Source organism: Physeter macrocephalus, chromosome 5 (assembly GCF_002837175.3).
Source record: "Physeter macrocephalus isolate SW-GA chromosome 5, ASM283717v5, whole genome shotgun sequence".
In the NCBI taxonomy this organism is placed as follows: Eukaryota; Metazoa; Chordata; class Mammalia; order Artiodactyla; family Physeteridae; genus Physeter; species Physeter macrocephalus.
This window is the reverse complement of record NC_041218.1, coordinates 43530052-43550068: the sequence shown is the minus strand read 5'-3', so window position 1 is coordinate 43550068 and position 20017 is coordinate 43530052. Positions and strand designations below refer to the sequence as shown.

Genomic DNA, 20017 nt, shown 5'->3' with positions numbered 1-20017 from the left:
GTTATAATACTAGTTCTCTTTTAAGCAAACTAATATTGAAGAAAAAAGATAAGCATTCTTATAAACTTGAGTTCAATAAATGCATTCTACTAGTAAGTAAATAATTAACACCCATTAATAAATAAATCATATATTTCCCTATCCCGAAATTTCTTTCAAAATATGGACTAAAAAAACTTTTTTGTACTTAGAATCACATAACATCTCAGTTCTATAATTTTATACAAATGAGTTCTCATAATCAAGCTCACTAAACTTAATTCATTTAAAAAATATAAGCACCTTACCTGAGTAAGAAGTACAAACTGAGCAAACTGCCATGGAAGCATAAAAAATACATTGGAAATGCAGAGTGCAATCAAGCTTCCTCTATAAAGTTTTGTAGCCCTTAAAAAGATAAAATAAGTAAGTTTAACCAGAAAATATTCTAGCATGGCTCCAAACCACTGCAAATTAGAATCTCTAAACATGATCTGGTTATAACATAAACCAGATATAAAATGAACCAATGGATTAGAAATTATACCTCCTGACACTCAATTACAACAATTTCCTATGAAAAGTAAATCCCCAATATAACTGTAAAAAACAAAGCTTTCCAAGGAGAGAGACAGCACCTAGGTCAGTGTATCCATTGATACACTTTTGGTGAATTCATAACCAAACATATTTAAAGCTGCATTCAATAGATTCATTTGGAGAGACAAATGATGTCTATGAAAAAATCACAGAAGTAGCAGATTCTAAGTGCTAAGTATTCTGCAGACAAGCAAGCAAGTATTCAGGATACAGGCTGAGCAGCTGAGTGAGGTTTTGTGGAGGATATGGGATAAAAGTTGGGTCCTGCACAGGTAGGACACAGAAAAGAGGCAATGGCAGGGGCCCTTCTGGAGTCACATTTAGAGGCTTTGCTTTGGTCCTGACTTGTATGCAAGGGATTTTTAGGAGGGTGAGGTGATTTTATCTCTCATGCTAGTTTTAAGAAGTACTTTTCTCCTAAATCAGTGAGCTAGTGTGAAGCCCCCAACATGCCTAACATCTTCACTGTGGCTGGTATTATGTGATTTATATAAAACTGAATTTCTAAAAATACTTAAAATTCAAAATTGGACAAAACCAATTTGTTAGAATAAAATATCTTTCTAACCTTATTTGTAAATGATGTTTAGCATTAGGAAAAGTCTGTTCTAGCTTTATAACAGAATCCTTAGTACCTGCAGCCCACATGAACATTGCTCAGCTTCTTCCTGGCTCACTCAAGGCATTCACCTCTCCACCGTCCCACATCATATGTCAACTCTAGGTAGAAACCGAGAACTAGAGGAAATGGCTGCTCTGCCAGAGAGAGAGAATTCAGTAATAAAGATGAAATATCAGAAGACTTAAATGACCACTAGAAATTAGGCTGTCATCCTTCAGAAGAAAGGTAAGAAGTTTACCACAACTCTAGGAAAGGAGGATGTGCTTTTCCCCAGCAAAAAGGACTGCAGTTGCCAAGAAAGCAGAAGGAAGATGTCAACTAGAGAAAAACAAAGAGAAATGATAAAAGCCCTTGAAGGAAGGAAATTCCCTTACCTAACACTTTTTTATAAAAACCAAAAGTAAAGGCAAGAATGAGGAGGTGGATGAGGCTGAAATGACAATGATTAGGAGGCTAAAGAAAACATAAAGAGCTTACCACAAAAGCACCTGACAAACAAGACAAAAGAACGTAACAGAAAGCAGTTCCTGAAGCCAAGAAACAGGAGTTGGAGTAGCTCCACTGTGGTCAGTAGAATAATAGCCTCCAAAGAGACCCACTACATGGCAAAGGGGAATTAAGGTTACCAATCAGCTGACCTTCAAATAGGGAGATTATCCTGGATTATCCAGGTGGGCCCAATGTAATCACAAGCGTCCTTAAAGTCAAAGAAGAAGGTTGGAGTAAAATGACTGCTAAGAACTCAATACACCATTGCTAGCTTTGAAGATAGAGGGGGCCACAGGTCAAGGAATGCAAGCAGTCCTCTAGAAGCTAAAAAAGGCAAGAAAATTGGTTTTTCCTTAGACTCTCCAGAAGAAGTGCAGCCCTGCCGACACCTCTATCTTAGGATTTCTGAGTTACAGAACTGTAAGATGTAACGTGATAAATCTGTTTGTGGTGATTTGTTACAGCAGCAATAGCAAAGTAGCAGAACCTTCTACAGTACACCCCTCGGAATGGATTAAAGGAAGCAACACTTAGCAGGTAGAGCAGCACCGTACACAGCTGCTCAGATCACAGCACATCAGCAAGGGAATATGAGAAGAATCAAAAGTTTGCCATCACTGGATTTAAGACAGAAGCAGAGGTAGAAGAAAAGCAGAAAGTAGAGATTGATGGGCAGTCCACTGTATTGGAGAAAATACTGTATTGGAGAATACAGTATTGTATTGGAGAAAAAAGCCAAGATCAAGAACGCGGGTGTGGAAACACAGCATGTGCAGTGATGAATCAGACACTCATATGGCACAACACTTCCTCCTGAAGTGTTTGAGAAGGAAACCTCTATCAAAGTGCCCCAGAGCTAAAGGTTATGAATTCAGAGTTCATCTTACTTGAAGATGCTAAAGAAGTTCTAATTTTCATAATAAAAGAGGAATTTAAGGGACAGCAATCAGGCTGGAGTTGCAGAGACTTTAAAAGCTAATACAAAAGCTGCCACCCATCCCACATTCTGTGAAAGGCTGGTCTAAAAACCCTACATAAGAGACAAAGCCATGTAACGGCTCTGTTACTGTTAAGATCACGGGAAATAGATCATTCAAAGGATTTGATGTAACAGACTTCAACCAGTTCTCCTGAATTCCGCAGATCACTGAAAGGAGTTCTTAGTCTGGGTCATCTTCAGATTTTCATCATACTTTGTCCTGTTCTTTCATAGACCCCGTTTTGTTTTATCTTCACCCTCTGAAACAAGGCAGCATCAATCTAAATTCGATATCTGTCAATAACGAGGGGAGGGAACTGTTCTCGGTCCAACTCTCTCCACTCTTGTAATGAGAAACATGGGAGGGCTCAATCCAACCCTGAGTTTCTAGCAGGAATTATCCTAGCATACCTTTGTCTACTCATGTGGTTTCTTTCTACCCCTACTATCCAGTTCTCAGGGATGCTAAACAAACACAGAAAGAAGAACTACATGTATTAATGTACCTGACCACACCTATTCTATGAACCGTTCTTTGCTTTGAAGGGCTATAGCTTATGGGATACACCCTACTGCCACCAGCTTTCCCTCTTCTTTCTATTTTTGGGAGGCTGCTGTGGTGGCAGAAAATGGCTTGGGAAAGTAGAGATGGCAGAAGAAGTGGAAGCAGATTTGCTGCTCCTCGAGCAGTACCCATGGACCACTAATTAAAGGAAATAAGACTAAAAGGCAGATCAAGAAAATGTTTCGGGTAGTAAATATTTTGAAGTTATACTCTTAAAACCCCTTTATGAATTCAAACTAGCAACTGCATCAGCTTAATTATTTTATTACACTTTTTATACTGGAAGTTTAAAAAGTTCTAACTTAAGTTATTCAATGCAAAACAAACAACAACTACTAAAGATAAGACAAAGTTACCTGAGAATATGAGTCACAAGCAACATCTGAAGTACAAGGAATGGATACGAGAAGCTTTCGCGGAGAGGAGGTGTCCACATCACACGGGTACACTGAAAAAAAATTCATCATGTATGGTATCTTTGCTAAAATTGTTGAGTAAGAAACACCAAGCGAAAGCTGCTATGAAGTTTTTTCTACAACTTAATGGTGTGCTGGAAAACAAGCTACTAACTTTTCTACCAACAGCAAAACTGGAAGATACACATGGCATAAGATCTTGAGCAACAGTAACATCATGAATTGTCAACAACGAAGTCCTAAAAAACTTCAACTGTAGCCTAAAAGGAAGGTAGGGAAAGCACCAGCAAGAAAATGTTCTGCCAAAAGTAAAAACACTACATTTGAATTGGTTTTGAAAATGAACTATAGTTTGTCTTCTTTCACATGAATTTCAGCAAAACTATCCATAACCAGTATTTCAAAACTCCCTGTGGTCATCACTGTTAGTATTTTTATTGACAATGCTGCTTAAAAGGAGCACTCCATTTTTGTTTTTACTTCTTCTTTGACCAAGCCACCCTGGGCTGCAAAATATTTAAAAGCGGCACAGGGGATCAAATAAAATCACAAAAGTCCTGAAATAGTCAAGTATCAACCTTTCTGAAAAGCTTACTTTAGACTTAATTAAATAATGTAGTATCCCAGTATTAGACTCCATCATGTTTCTGCATATATACTAAATATATTAATAAGTCCATCTTTCAACTTAAAGAAAACTGCACTGGATTAAATGTAAATAATTTGATATTACTACTACTAAGCTAGTCACACTAGAAGAAATCATTACATCTTTCACGTCAAGCAGGGCTACTTTAGAGACTATATAGTATTACACAGTGGAAATAAGTCTTTCCTTTATTTTAGCTCTACCTCAGACTATTAGATATTTCTTCTACTGCTATAGAAAGTTTGAGCCAATTTATTCCTCTTTTTTTACCAAAACTCACCATTCTCTATGAAATTAACATAAATATCTATTTATAAATGAACTGTACATACAAGAGAATATGAAAAGATTGAAAAAGTCTTTAAAAATGTATATTTGTTGTTACTGAAATGCAAATTAAAAAATCTGTTAGTTTATTAGATTAACTAGAGATTTCAGTATGATTGACAGTAGAGATATATAACTAAAATTTATAAGTCTACCAATCTCTACGCAAAAACCAATAAGAAAATATTTAAACTATGTAATACACAATTTGAAAACTTTCTTCATACAGACTTTTCACCCATATTTATTTTGTTACCAAATACAACTATGTTGTCATCTCTTAGAAATTCATTTCTCTTAATAGCAGGAGTCACTCAGTTTGCTAAAACTCGATTACATCCTCTGTAAAGTAAGGATAAGAAGGCTCAATTATAAATTAGTAACAAAGAGCAAGGTTTTCTCCTTCTAAAAAGTTAAGAGTGAATGAATTCATATGTATCTGAAAGTGCTTCTTATTGTTTCTCCAATAACACAGGGTGCTTTACTAGATCTGGTACTAACATAACTGCTGTTCCAGATGACACCATATAATATGAGAATAGTAAACAGATTTGTTTTAATCATACCTTAAGTTTCAACAAATAAATATTTTTTATTTAACTATAATTTTAAATAGAAAATAAAAATCTATAGTTCTCTTTATAGGTTCAAATGGAAGAATGAAAGGAGGAAATCATCATCATCATCCACTAAATCCATTAACTGTCATCATCCACTAAATAATTTTTAGCACACATTTCATAGCAATGAATAATACTGCAACATAACACTGCCTAGATATTGATGACAACAGGCTTTTAATCTATTTTCTGCTTGGTGAAGGCTGAATTTTTAAATCATGTACTCAAGAATCAAAAATGAAGAATTTTAGCAATAAACAGCTACATTTTTCAACCTCTACTTTCAAATAGTTTACTTATACTATTAGAGATCTAGCACAATCTAATTGATTTCTCTTCACAATTTAAAAATAGGAATAGAACTGACTACTCAATTATAAGTTATAGTTAGTATCAAACAGATCATGTTTAAGTCTTGTTCAAGAGTTTTAACTAGAGTTAACCTTTGTAGGATCACTTGTAACTTGTTGGTATAATGTTTGGGTTTAAAACAAATTATCCCACCTCTGACTGCTGCACTGCTATGTTAGCTATAATATTGCTTTAAACACTATACTTACAAGCGATTCCAAAAAAGATTTCTGACCACCATGGGTTTGGCTACTCTTTTTCTGAGAACGGTGTAGGTTTAAGGATTCAACTATCCAGATGTCAACCATAATAATGCTAGGTGCAACAGCTATCATTTGAACATCTTCTATCTGATGTTACTTAGAGCATTCCCATTGTTTAGGCAGACCCTTAGCTTGGCATGGGCTTTGTGAGGCTGACGGGACTGCACCTTGATAATAAGTCAGGTAGCTTTCTTGGAGTTTGTCTCTTTCTGTACCATGTACTGACATGCTGCCCAAATAACCAGTCAGTTACAATCTGAATTTGTAATACAATTTTGGCTCACATGAAAATTAATGTTTCAGTGATGTATAATTGCTATTATTAAGCTTTACCATCTTAATAAAGAATTTCTACTGGTTCTATGAAAAGAAACATTTACCTATTTTGTCGCTGAACTTCTAGGATATCACCATATCCTACCATAAAGTTTGCATAGAACTTCTGTGAAATCAGTCAGCTTTGTTGGATAAGCAATAAATTACATCTTCATGACTCTAACCTTTATAGCAATGATGCAACCTGACCATTCCTTACTTATTTAAAATATAAAAAGCTGACAAGATGTTATCAACTCTACCACCTTTACCATGTGGTTATAAACTAAACTTCTCAAGGTTATCAACATAATCAGAATTCTGTATGAAGGTATTTGTCAAGATACAAAGGCAGTATAAATATAAACTGAAACAAATGATTCTAACTGTATTAAATGGTAACATAACGGAGAAGCAAAAATAATCTAGGTATATTTTGAGTTGTTTTACTTTTGAACTCTGTACCCCCTTAGAATATAATCTTAGGAAAAAACAGAACAGCAATGAAATCTTAAACCTTACTTAGTAGGTTTGTAGTAGGTAATCGTAGTGTATTAATTCTGAAACTATTTTGTGTATATTATAGAATAAAGCAAGTAAGTAAATACATTTAGATTGTGGGGAGGGAGGAGATACAAATATCTCCTGGGAGTGGGAGAAGGCAGGGTTTATACTACTAGATTACTAGATTAGAATTATTGGAGGAATCAGTATGAATTAATGATTTTTGCTAAAAGGACCTAAAAGTGATTACATCCAAGCAGTAATAAGCACATCAAGCACCCCACTTGTGGTCTCTAGTTACCATTTTCCACTAACAGGATCCAAGATTCCTTGGAAAATAGCTGATTCCACATCTGGGGGCAAGACGGTACGAGGTGATCTTGAAACACCTTTTTGTGCAAGAAAGTAAGTGTTGAAAGAACACTGAGTTAGATAGCTAGTGGGAAGCTGCCGCATAGCACAGGGAGATCACCTCTGTGCTTTGTGACCATGAGAGGGGTGGGATAGGGAGGGTGGGAGGGAGGGAGACGCAAGAGGGAAGAGATATGGGAACATATGTATATGTATAACTGATTCACTTTGTTGTAAAGGAGAAACTAACACACTATTGTAAAACAGTTATACTCCAATAAAGATGTTAAAAAAAAAAAAGAACACTGAGGACATATCAAAAGGGCAGAGAATAGTACTCCTCCCCCCAAAAAATATACATACACACACATTTGTTGGGAATTAATCTAATAAAAAATTTGCAAGACATAAAACATTGCTGAAAGAAATTGAAGAAGATTGATATAAATCAAATAATACCTATGTTTATAGATGGGAAGATCTGATATATTTAGAATGTCACTTCTCCCTAAATTGATCTAGAGATAAAGGCAATCATAACTAAAGTCCTAGGAGGTTGTAATCTATTGGGGGAAGGAGGAATCATGGAAAGCTGATTCTAAAATTTATATGGAAATACAAAAAACTGGACTAGCTAAATCAACACCGGAGAACAGAGTTGGAGACTTTTTACTACCAGATATCAAACGTTTAAAGCTACAATATTTAAGACAGTGTGATACTGGCTTAAAGATAAATAGAAAAATAGAACAGATTTGAGAGTCTAAAAACAAATCTACAAATATACAGTTACTTGATTAATGACAAAAGCACCACTACAATTCAATGGGAAAAGAATGGTCTTTCCAACAAAAAGTACTAAGTTAATTGGATATTCAGATTGGGGTGAAGAAGCAGTGAAGAACAGGGAGGAAGCAGAGAGAAGTCACAATCTCACACAGTGCTTAGCTTCCAGGAACTTGCTGAAGTCGAAGCCAGTGATGGACTGAAACTAAAAAGCTAAAACTTCACCCCCTCCAAATTCAATTGCTGGTAAGATCAAAGAGATCATGCCCTGGGCTGAGCATCTGGGAAACTGGAGATTGAGTCACAGAGCAGAAATCTTAATTCATTTGAAACTGGAGGTAAACGAAAACAAATTAAAACCACAGCCCTGCCCAGCTTAGCAAGACTCATGGTGGGATCAAATTGCTCAAGTCCTTACCCTACATACCTGACATAGGAAAAGATAATCCCTCTCTGGGAGAAAAACAAGCAAAAACAATTATCTAGTTCAGGCTTTATCATTCTTTTATGCAAAATGTCTTGCATAAAAGAGAAATCTATGAGACATGCAAAATACAAAAATATAACCCACAATCAAAAGGTAAATTCTAGTTAAATCCACAGATAATGTGAATGTTGGAATTAGCAGACAAGGACTTTAAATAACTATAATAATTAGGTTTAAAAATTTACAGAAAAAGATGGACAGAATGGGTAGACAGACAAGAATTTTCAACAGAGAAATGGAAGCTCAGGAAAACAATGAAATTCTAAAATTGAAATTTATAATATCTAAAATAAACAAGTCACTGGATGGGCATTAAAGCAGACTGAATATCAGAATAAAATACCAATGAACTCAGGGATATGGCAAAATAATACATCCAAATAGAGACAAAGAGAGAAAAAAACTGAAAAAAAAAAAAAGATGAAGAGAGTATCAAAAACCTATGGGATAACATCAAAAGTTGAACATACATGGAAATAGAATCCTCAAAGACAATAAGAGAGAGAATGGGGAAGACAAAATATTTGAAGAAAAGATATTTGCTAAAAGGTTTCCAAAAACTGATTAAAAAGAAAAAAAACCCATGGAACAAAGATGTTCAGTGAAACTTAAGCGGGAGACATACAAAAAAGACCAAATTTAAGTTCATCAACATCAAACCAATAAAAATCAAACATAAAAACAAAGCTTTAGGGACTTCCCTGGTGCCGCAATGGTTAAGAATACGCCTGCCAATGCAGGGGACACGGGTTCGATCCCTAGTTAGGGAACATCCCACATGCCGTGAAGCAACTCAGCCTGTGAGCCACAACTACTGAGCCTGCGCTGTAGAGCCCTCGAGCCACAACTACTGAAGCCCGCGCACCTGGAGCCCGTGCTCCACAACAAGAGAAGCCACCGCAATGAGAAGCCCGCGCACCACAACAAAGAGTAGCCCCCTGCTCACGGCAACTAGAGAAAGAAAGTCTGCATGCAGCAATGAAGACCCAACACAGCCAAAATTATAATTAATTAATTTAAAAAACAACAACGACAAGAAAAAAAAACAAACAAAGCTTCAAACCAACACAGAAGATACACATTACATTCAGGACAACAATAATAAGAGTGACAGATCACTTATGAAACAATGGAAGCCAGAATACAAAAGAATGACACTTAAAGTGCTGAAAGATAAAGCTTTCAATCCAGAATTCTTATCCAGCAAAAGTATACTTTAAAAAAATGAAGGCAAAATAAGGATGTTTTTAGAAAGGCAAAAGCTAAGAGAACTTATGGGCAGCAGATCTTCACCACAATGCTACATAAAGTTCTTAAGACTAAAGAGAAATTATACCAGATGGGAACCCAGATCTGCAGGAAAAAATGAAGAACACCACTGAAACCCAAACATCCAGTTATTAAAGATGACTAAGAGTTAACTAGGCACAGATTAGGAGATACAGGGGGAGGGAAGTATGCAGGGCTAGGAAACAGCATGTGCAAAGGCCCTGAGGAAGGAAAAGGAACAGTCCTTTCTGGGAACTAGAGGAAGGAAGGACAGCAGGACTGAGGCAAAAAGAAAATGCCCTGGAGTGGTGAGATGCAGAAAGGGCCAGGTCACGAAAGATGTTGCAGGCTAGTTTTCTACTACATTAGAAGCTAGTTTTCAAATCTACATCAACAGATTCATTTCCAGCTAAGACTAGCACAGTCTCTGTTTTTGGACTTTTGGAGTTAATGTATTTCACAAATAAGCACACCACTCAATAGCCTGAATAAATAACACATCTTGCACTTACACTGTTCCCCAAATTAATGTAAAAAATATTTAAATCATGTCCCTCTTCTGCAGGTAACCCTCCATGGGCTTTCCATGTGCTCCAAATGAACTTTACAATGACTGACAAGACTACAGAACTGGCTCCTTCCACACGCCACCTCCCATCTTTCACTGTTGGCCTTATCCCTTCCACTCTCTGCTCTTCCACAATGGCCTCCTTGCTTCTCCCCTAATAAACCAGTACTCCCCCACCTTAAGCAGAAGATTGTCCCACCTTCACATGATTATCCACAAGGACAGGGGTCTTTGTTTTACTAACTGACACATCCCCAGCATCTACAAGTCCTGACATACAGTAGGACCTCAGTATATGTTGTTTTAATTGAGTTGAATAAACAGAAGACTCAGAATAAATATCCTGGCCAAAACCTTACCATCATTAGAAAGGAAAGCAAGGAAGGGAGGAAGGAAAAGAAAATAACAGTCAAAAATTGCAAAAAATATTGCATTTAGTTTTTTTTTTTAATGTACCCATCTAAATGCTTTAAAAGCTAAGCAAAATTGTTAGCTTTCATCTTAGCAATAATTCTCAATAGGGACAGAATCAACATTTAATTAAAAAGCTTGATAAGTGAAAACATCTGCATAATTTTTATTATGAAATATAAAACCTCAATATTATTGATCATTACTATGAGCAATTAAGAGCTCCTTTATTGTGTTTTCACATTTTTCAGATTTGAAGGTTTTAAATTTCTGTTTTAAATAATCTGATTAATCATTTACACTACATAATTTGCAGTTCTTTTATTAAAGCAAATATTTTCCCTTGTAAAATCATCTGAGAAAAAAATATTTTAAAAAGTACATCTTACACTATCTTAGACTCAAGTACAGAGCAAACTAAATAATGGAAATAGAAAAAAGCAGGTAACAATTCACAACTATTTTTTGGCACATAAACCACTCACTCACATGATTTAAATAACTCTTCTAAGAAAGAAGTGTACCAATTAGAAACTGGCTAGAAATTCCCGTGAAGCAAACACTGACCCTCTGGAAAAGTTCACTAAATGCATGAATAGGTACTATCAGAGTAGATGCTTCCCCCCTTATAAAAACTATGTACTTTAGGCAACATTTTTAAAAATCAGAAGAAAACAAGGGTCTGAAAATCGTACAATCTGAAAACCAAAATAAATATAAAATTATAATAAAATAGTTTTTAGTTACTTGAGTTCTCAAGATTATTTTACCCAAAACTGCAGTTTATGTTCTAAATTTTAATATGTCATTACTCAAAATGGTTACTTTTCTACTCTAAAGCTATCGTTACTGATATAAGTACAATTATCTACTTGACTAATTCAGTAAAACCACAATTCTAATTCTAATCTCATTTAGTTTACCTTTTCCTAAGTGGAAAGTGTTCCCTAAGCATGTTTCAGTATACCAAGTAGCTGAAAAGTATCAAAAAAAAACCCTCTCAACCTGAAAAATGAACTGAATTGTCTGAATTTCATTGTTAAAAACTGAAAACTTTGTCAAGAATGATGTTCATGCTACATGAGCATCAAAATTATTAGAAAAATGTAAGATCAGGAATTAATAACCTCTAATTTACACTGAGAATATTTCTGCTTAAGAGACAGTAGTATTTAAAACTGTGCCTTGGCTTCAAAATTTTCAACAGTCCCTTTCCACTCAGCATCTCATTGTGAACACTCAATACATATATGAGAACTCATTTAATCTCCCCAATAATCCCATGAAATGGATAACATCATTATGCCCATTTACAAAGAGGAAACTAAGGTGAGATTAAATGGCTTGCCTAGGTTCCTTTCTTCCATTGTTAAGCAGTTATTTCCTATTTCTTAGGTCATTCTCACAGATCTGTGCTTCCAAATGGCTTATGGTCCAACGACGGCACTGAGCAGCATCCACAGTCAAAAAGAGCCAAATAATTCTTTTTTTCTTTGCTCAAAATTCAGATCAAATCAATTCATTGATGTCATATTGCAATCATTTGTCAAATGCTCTAATCCATAAAGCTTTAAATTTCTGTGATTCTAAATACTAAGCATGTGTTAGTTCAATTTCCATCAGTAATCCACTGAATAATAAAAAATTCAACCTTGAGTCTACAGTTAAGTTTTTGCATGACTACTCTTAGAGCTTTGTAGCATGTGCATATTCAAATGCTGTAGACACTTAGTGTAGAAACACATAAAAGGAATGAGTTACTTCACACAAAGCAACCTGACCTTTCTTTTCTTTCCCTTCATACAAAACTTACCATGAAAGAAAACTGGACAGAGATATATTACTAGAAATTCTTTTACAACTACAATTAATTTCGTGGAAGGATTTCACTGGCATCTTGAATTTATATTAAAATTTAATCTAAAATAAGTTACTACTAATAATATAAACAATTACACAAACTAATCATTACTTAGCAGTAACTGTGTGTCAAACATTGTTCTAGGCACATTACACATATGAACTCATTTAATCTCCCCAATAATCCCATGAAATGGATAACATCATTATGCCCATTTACAAAGAGGAAACTAAGGTGAGATTAAATGGCTTGCCTAGGTCACTCAGTCACTAAACGGCAGAGCCAGGATTTGAACACAGGTAACCTGGATCCAGTCTATGCTTTTTACAATGCTGTTCTCTTTGGAAAGCCCTTGGATACAAGAAAATTTATAGATACAATAAAATATTCCGCAAAGGATACTCAAAAGTATATCAAAGTTGAACAGAAATGCATTAAACTAGAAACATATGCTATAGCTCCTACATCAAAAAGTTACCCCGACACAGGAAGTTAATGGATACATGGCTAGCTTATTTGTGTCATAATTAAAATACAGTGTTAAATTATATATAGAATTAACACAGACCCACTATTTCTTCATGCCACTAAGAGATGTATCACATAAAAGATATAATGGTCATGAAAAGTTAACTAAAGATAAGTGCTAGTGTTTAAAAAAATGAATCAAAATAAGATCAAACATTTAAAGAATGCTACTATAGATTACATTTAAAGAAATTAAGGAAGAAATTTATATTTCTATTAGTAAAATCTCCTAAAATTTTAAAAAATACTTGACTGACTACCTAAAGAAGAAACTCATATTTCTAGAAGTAAAATTCCCTAAAGATTTTGAAAATATTTGTTGACTACCTACCTCTCCATGATTGAAAAAGAAGCACAACACTGTAACCAGGCCTCCTAATCGACTGCCGCTGGAAAAGAGAATAAGAAAATGTAACTTGAATAACAGAAAGCAGGTCAATCCTAATAAAACCTTGAAATAACAGAGCATGATAAACTGCCAGTACTACAAGAAGTTTTAGCCACACTAGAAATCTACTATACTTATTTACAAAACAGCTTATTTCCTCTAAGGTATCATTAGTCAAAACAAGTTTTATTTTTTAAAAAATCATTTTCCATCTTCAAAATGTACAGAAAAACACAAACTGACAAGAAAAAAAATTCTTAATAGTCATGTTACTGTGCGTCATGCAACCTGACCTTTCTTTTTCTTCTTTTTTTTTTTTATCCTTTAGTACACATATTAATTTGTGTCCCTCAGCATTTCTCAAAGTGTTTTTCTTGGCATATAATATATATTCAGAAGAGGGGATGGGCGCAAGTACAGAAAAGTGCTTAATGGTCATAAAGCTGGAAATCATCACACTGTCTCCTGCTCTTGGAAATTCACAGAGCATGTTAGCACATTAAAGATTTAATTAATTCAGTATTTCCCAAACCCAAGCTACTTTTATACATGCTTGGCAAACCTAGTTTACAGATAAAGTTTTACCATTCATTTGTTTTCCAAAAATTGGGAAATACAACACAAATATCAAAATATGAGAATCTGGCTTATAACTCTAGCTAAGAAACCACAATGGTATAGTTTGGCAGTCCTAACAGTTAAACCTTCATTTGATCAGGTAAGAGTGAAACACATCCCCATTCTCCACCTCCCCTGGCCAGAAGCATTTGGGCAGGTGAAAGTAAGGCTGTTTTTAGGTTTGTTCCATCGTTTCTTTCATCTCTACTACTGAGGTCTTTTTACTCTCTTTAGCTCATGCTGCTTTCTTGTTATTTTACCCAAATAGCCTTCCTTCTTTCTATCCATCCAGCAAATACGTGTATAACACAGAGAAGTAACAAAGAATCAGACATAGGTATTCTAGGCCATTATATTTATTCTTCAGGATGTATGAATGAGGAAACACAGAAGAGATATATGAGATGGCAGGGATAATCCATGTAGCAAGAACATACACCCTCTGCATCACCCCCAGAAGGAGAAAGGAAGGGCTGGGATCCCCAGCACATGGGGCCAGTCAGCCAAGAGGAAGGTGAAGTTTGCATGTTTAGTGGCAAGGAGTTTACAGAGTTGCCGTTTTCCCTAGAGTCAGGGCACAGAGCCACTTGCTGCTCAAGAGAACAGGTAGTAGGGCTAAAGGCTTGAGGAAAGGGGGGAAGGGGATGTCTGAAATACCACTTGCATTTAAGGAGAGAGGTAAGGAGGGAAAACACAAGGACTGTAGAGCCATCTTTAAGGGATCAACTTATGTTCAAGATCACAAATTCATAGAGACACTAATGCTAGGACTGTGTGATTTTACTCCACTGGTTATTAACCTGGACTGGCACAAATGAAATATAAAGGGGCAAAGAAACAGCATATTGGCCAGATAGTAGTGAAGTGATGGATCACAGAAATAAGAGGGACAGATAATGGAGCTAAAAAGTAGTACAGGCCAGGAAGCGGAAGTCAGTTCTCTCCTCAGAGGCACAGCACGGCTACTTCAAAAGACCAGCGAATAGGCAAACCCCAGCCCTCAGAGCAAGTGATGAGACTTTAGAAAGCTTAAGAATGAGTTATGGGCTTAAATAAATAATTAGATGTTTAAATATTAGACATTAAATAGATAAATATATTTTAACAATTTGAACATATTCTAACAAGACAAAAAGTCCAGAGGTCTATATATTTTAAAAAATGGTTTCCTCCTAGCAACCCTCCCCCAAGCCTATTCACCTAAGATAATCAGTAAGAACATTTGTGTTCGTGTCCATCCTTCCAAATCTTTCTCTATAACCATACAAACATATATTTTAATGTGATCGTACTATTAATATCCCTCAGAAATGTTCCGTTTCTAATTAATCTATTATGAAGATTATTCCTAATCAATACTTGTAACCCAAGGCATTCTTTTTATTGTAATAGATGTCAAATATTGCACAGTACAAACACACTGCAATTTTGTTCAGCCCTTTTCCTGTTATTGGTCATAAGAATGTTTTTCAATTCCTTGCTATAATTTTTAAAATGTTAAAATAACATCATTGTACATGTAAAAAAAAAAATGGTGCCTTTATTTCTATTGAATAGACTTGTGAGACTGCCAAGTCAAAGAACGTGAACTTTCCAGAGAAGCCATTCCAGTCCACACCCTCACTGATGTATGAGGGGTCCGTATCTCTATAACACAGCACCCAATATGCCCAGATCCTTTTACATTTTGCCCATAGGAAGGGCGAAAATTTTTTTCTCAATGTTATTTTGATTTGTTCTTCCTGCCTATTTGTACAAGGCATCATTTTACTTAAAAAAAATTTTTTTTATTAATTTTTATTGGAGTATAGTTGCTTTACAACAAAGCATCATTTTAAGTGGGTTGTTTTGTTCTGTTTTCTTCATTTACTCTTCTGTGAATTGTATTTCACATTCTTGTCTGTTTTCCTACTGGATTCTCTGTTTTCCTATTTAAAGATTAGGGATACAAATATTTTACTGTCATGTGTGACAAAATCTTCTGATATAATTTACAGTATATTGTCAGAAAAAAATTTTAATTTTATGTAGTTAATTTCATAGTAAAATGTCAATATTTTAATTTATTTCTTCTGCATTTCCTGCCTTGTTTGTGAAGGTCTTCCTTACCTCAAAATTATACAGTGTTCTAATATACTATAGGTTATGGTACAGCATCTTCCATGATTATATAGACAGCTTTGCTTAACTAATAAAGCAGGAAGGCAGACTTTCTGGTATATTCAGGTCCTGCATAGCCAGGAGGAGAGAATAAACTTTGCTTATCTACAAGGAATGTTCTAAGTTACAATCACTAGGAAATGATGTGACTTGCAGTAAATCCAAAATAGTGTTCCCAGCATTTACCTTCCTACCCTCCGATCCTTAATGACTATCACACAGGTCATTTTATTTTGCTAAACACAAAAGATGTAGTAATCAGAATACTTAAAATTGACTTTTTTTTCATTACAGTTGATCAGTTGATATTTCAGCATTCCCTAGTGGTTAAAAAAAAAAGTTTCTTCTACAATATTACCACCACCTGTCAGAAAATATGAAAGTTCCTACTGTGCAAATTTGAAAGGATTCTGAGCTTGGCAAACATTTACCACATTTACTCATACATCCCATTAATCTTTTGAGCCTTGATTTCTTTACATATAAAATAAGGGGGTGAGAATGTAAAAGATCTTAAAAATACTTTTCAGTTCTAACGTTTAATAATTTTATAATTCTCTTCTTTCCCAAACCTTTCAGTGAATCAGATTCAAACCAATCATCACATTTTGGTAGGCTGTGTTATTCCCTGAGGTTTTTACCTCTATTTTTCAAAGAATGATAAAACATGCAAAGTTTAAAGAGAAAACGAAAGTAGTAATTCAAAATGATATTAAATTACCCTTGGAGTGAGTTTTCTTTCATGTAAATGCTTAAGAAAGAGAATATGAGAGAATATTTTGGAAAGAAATCAATTAAGAGAATTTCCAGTCTCAAGTTTGAGATGTAATCGTCAGCACCTGGTAGCCCACCAGGCCTGGCTGAGAGCTGAGCATCTTCTCTTAAACTTAGAGGCAGGGATACGTTGGAGCATCAAGGAAAGAGAAGGTAAAGGTGAAAAGAGAATGAGAATCAGGAAGGCTGAGAAAAGTTCTCAGCTTGGTCCTGCCAGTCTGTTATAAGCAAGTCATTAATGCCTTTAATTTAACTCTTTGTCGGCCAGGGCCAAGGAAAAGAATATTTTATTTACTAGATTGTGAACTTTTGATACATCACTGTAGCTGTTGGAGTGCCTAATACTGAGACTCTCCTAGGGCAGAGATTCAAAAGGCATCTGAAGAGTAAGTGAAAACATAAAAACTATTCAATCAGAAGACTGTTGGCGTTCATTTTGGGGGAACCTTGCGGTCAAACATACAACATCTCATGTCATTGCTACTGGGACCTCCATTCCACGGTGAAAAACTTCCTTCCCCATCAGCCTCGGCCTCTACCCAGATGCTTCCTTCTCTTTCCTTGAAACCTGCTGTGAGAGTCACTCTGTCATGCTCCTATATTGGCTCTAGACCTGGAGGCGAGGCCAGCAGCCACCTCTATTGTCACTTCCAGACACTGCTCCTGAGCCCTTCATTAAACCCTGCTCATCTCAGCTCATTTTTTCACTTGCCCTCCTCAGGGCTGCTATCTCCCAACACTCCAGCTCATTCCCCACTATTCACAGCTTTCTCCTTCCTCACAGGCACACCTAGCTTCTTAACCCTCTGTTGAGCACCACTGGAGAAAATTACACCAACGTGCAAACCTGTGCTGTCCTAAAATTATTTTAAAAAAAACAACTCAATCACAAAGCCTCATGAACTCTGCCTTCCAAATATCATGGAGTCTGTCCGCTTCTCTCCATCCCACCCCCACTATACTAGCTCAGGCCACCATCCCCTTCCACATGGACAATGGCAGCACCTTCCTGCACAGCTTCACTATATCCAGGCTCACTCCTCCTACAGTGTATTCTCTACATCATGCCATCATTAAAAATAAATTAATACGATCACACTAACACTATCCACTTAGTCCTTCATTGGCATCCCATTGTTCTCAGGAGGAAATTCAAACCCCTAAACATGTCTAAAATGCCATGTAGGATCTGGTCCTGCATACACTTCCAGATCCCTTTCACTATTCTTCCTTCTTCCCCAAAACCTGTGCTCCAGTTGCACTGTCCTTGTCACAGTCACACAGTGTGCAAATAGCCTTGTGGGGGACAGGACTGATGGCAGAGCTGAGGCAGTCCTAGGGAGAGAGAATACCATGGTATCCTAGTAAGAGAGATGCTGGGATGTCCCAGAGAGACAGAGAATGCCAGGGGGTCCCAGGGAGGCAGAATGATAGGGTACAAAGAAAGAAGTGCAAGGACGCCAGAGATATTCTGAAGGAAGAAACATGGGATTTTGTGACTACTTGGATTTCAGAGGTAACTAAAGGGGATAGTCATGGATATCTTCTCAGGGTTAGACTTGGACAACAAACAGTGTGGTTAAGTGTCATTTGCTGAGGGACTTCCCTGGTGGTGCAGTGGTTAAGAATCTGCCTGCCAATGCAGGGGACACTAGTTCAATCCATGGTCCGGGAAGATCTCACATGCCGTGGAGCAACTAAGCCCATGTGCCACAACTACTGAGCCTGCGATCTAGAGCCCGCGCTCTAGAGCCCGCGAGGCATAACTACTGAGCCCACACGCCACAACTACTGAAGCCTGTGCGCCTAGAGCCCGTGGTCCACCACAAGAGAAGCCACCGCAATGAGAAGCCCACACATTGCAACGAAGAGTAGCCCCAGCCTGCACAACTAGAGAAAGCCAGCACACAGCAACAAAGACCCAACACAGCCAAAAATTTTAAATTTAAAAAAAAATGGAAAAAATATGTCATTTGCTGAGATAATGACATAAAAGGGGGCAGATTTTGTAGAAAAGACACCAATATTTTCAACCAATAACTTTCATCAATTTAGGCATGCTGAAGAGAAATACACATCTTTTAAATATTCATATACAACTATTAGACCAAATGATTAAAGATATGCTAGCTGGCCAAGTTATAGAGCATTCAAAAAACCAAAAAAAAAAAAAAAACATGGAGCTGGAAAAGTTTGAGCTGGTTCAATTCACAGCCTACTTAAGACACATTTTTAACCAAAAATCCAACCTGCATAAACAGTAAATGCTTGATTTATTAATGAAGAATTAAAAAATGTCAAATAAAACAATGGAAGTGAAATTAGCATACAGAATAAGAAATTCAACTTTTCCTTAAAACAGGTGGAGGGCGGGGAAGGAGTAAGAAATTGATGTTAAAAGTTAGTCTATTCTGCCACAGAGCCTAAAAAAAACCAGTCACTTCATAGGTGACTTGGGTTGGACCATGAGAAGACAGAGTTGGAAAACTGGTTATATTAATTATGACTATTCACTTCAGGGTAGAAAGGGGGTTATTAAGCAAAATTAAAAGGGGGGTTTAACATACAGACTAATCTTCCAGTCCCTCAAGGCTTCTGGAACCTATCTAGAAATAAAGTAGTTCTAAAAAACATTCTGGTATCAAAGAAGCCACTACGAACCGCCAATGGCCAAAGATAATAGAGAAAAACAGAAAACCAGATTTGGATTTTCTTTGCACTCTGTGAGTGGTTGGTTCCTCATGTGGAAGGTATTTTCTGACGAGCAGCTATGTCTACAAAAGAGTGGCCAGGCTTTTCTCACAAAAGCTGAGAAGTAGTGAAGAACTTAGCAGAAACAGGTAGAGAAAGGTAAATATTCAAAGGAGAAGGAAGAGTCAGGGACAGATACAAGTGGTCACAGAGATACTGAGCAGCAAACATTAAATGTAGAGACCTTCATAAAGAAAATAATTTAAAAGTTCTCCTCAAGGGGCTTCCCTGGTGGCGCAGTGGTTGCGCGTCCGCCTGCCGATGCAGGGGAACCGGGTTCGCGCCCCGGTCTGGGAGGATCCCACATGCCGCGGAGCGGCTGGGCCCGTGAGCCATGGCCGCTGGGCCTGCGCGTCCGGAGCCTGTGCTCCGCAACGGGAGAGGCC

At 36.5% G+C, this 20017-nt stretch overlaps 1 protein-coding gene across 2 annotated transcripts in view; it reads right to left on the bottom strand.

Annotated features, from left to right (window-relative positions):
• Positions 1-20017, bottom strand: part of DPY19L1 (dpy-19 like C-mannosyltransferase 1) — a 98232-nt gene that overhangs the window by 46471 nt on the left and 31744 nt on the right. For both annotated transcript variants that reach the window (XM_024128139.3, XM_024128142.3), the window contains exons 7-9: positions 13272-13329; positions 3591-3682; positions 288-387 (exon numbers count right to left, since the gene is read on the bottom strand). In XM_024128139.3, the coding sequence (XP_023983907.1) occupies positions 288-387; positions 3591-3682; positions 13272-13329 (250 nt within the window). The remainder of the gene's footprint in view (positions 1-287; positions 388-3590; positions 3683-13271; positions 13330-20017) is intronic.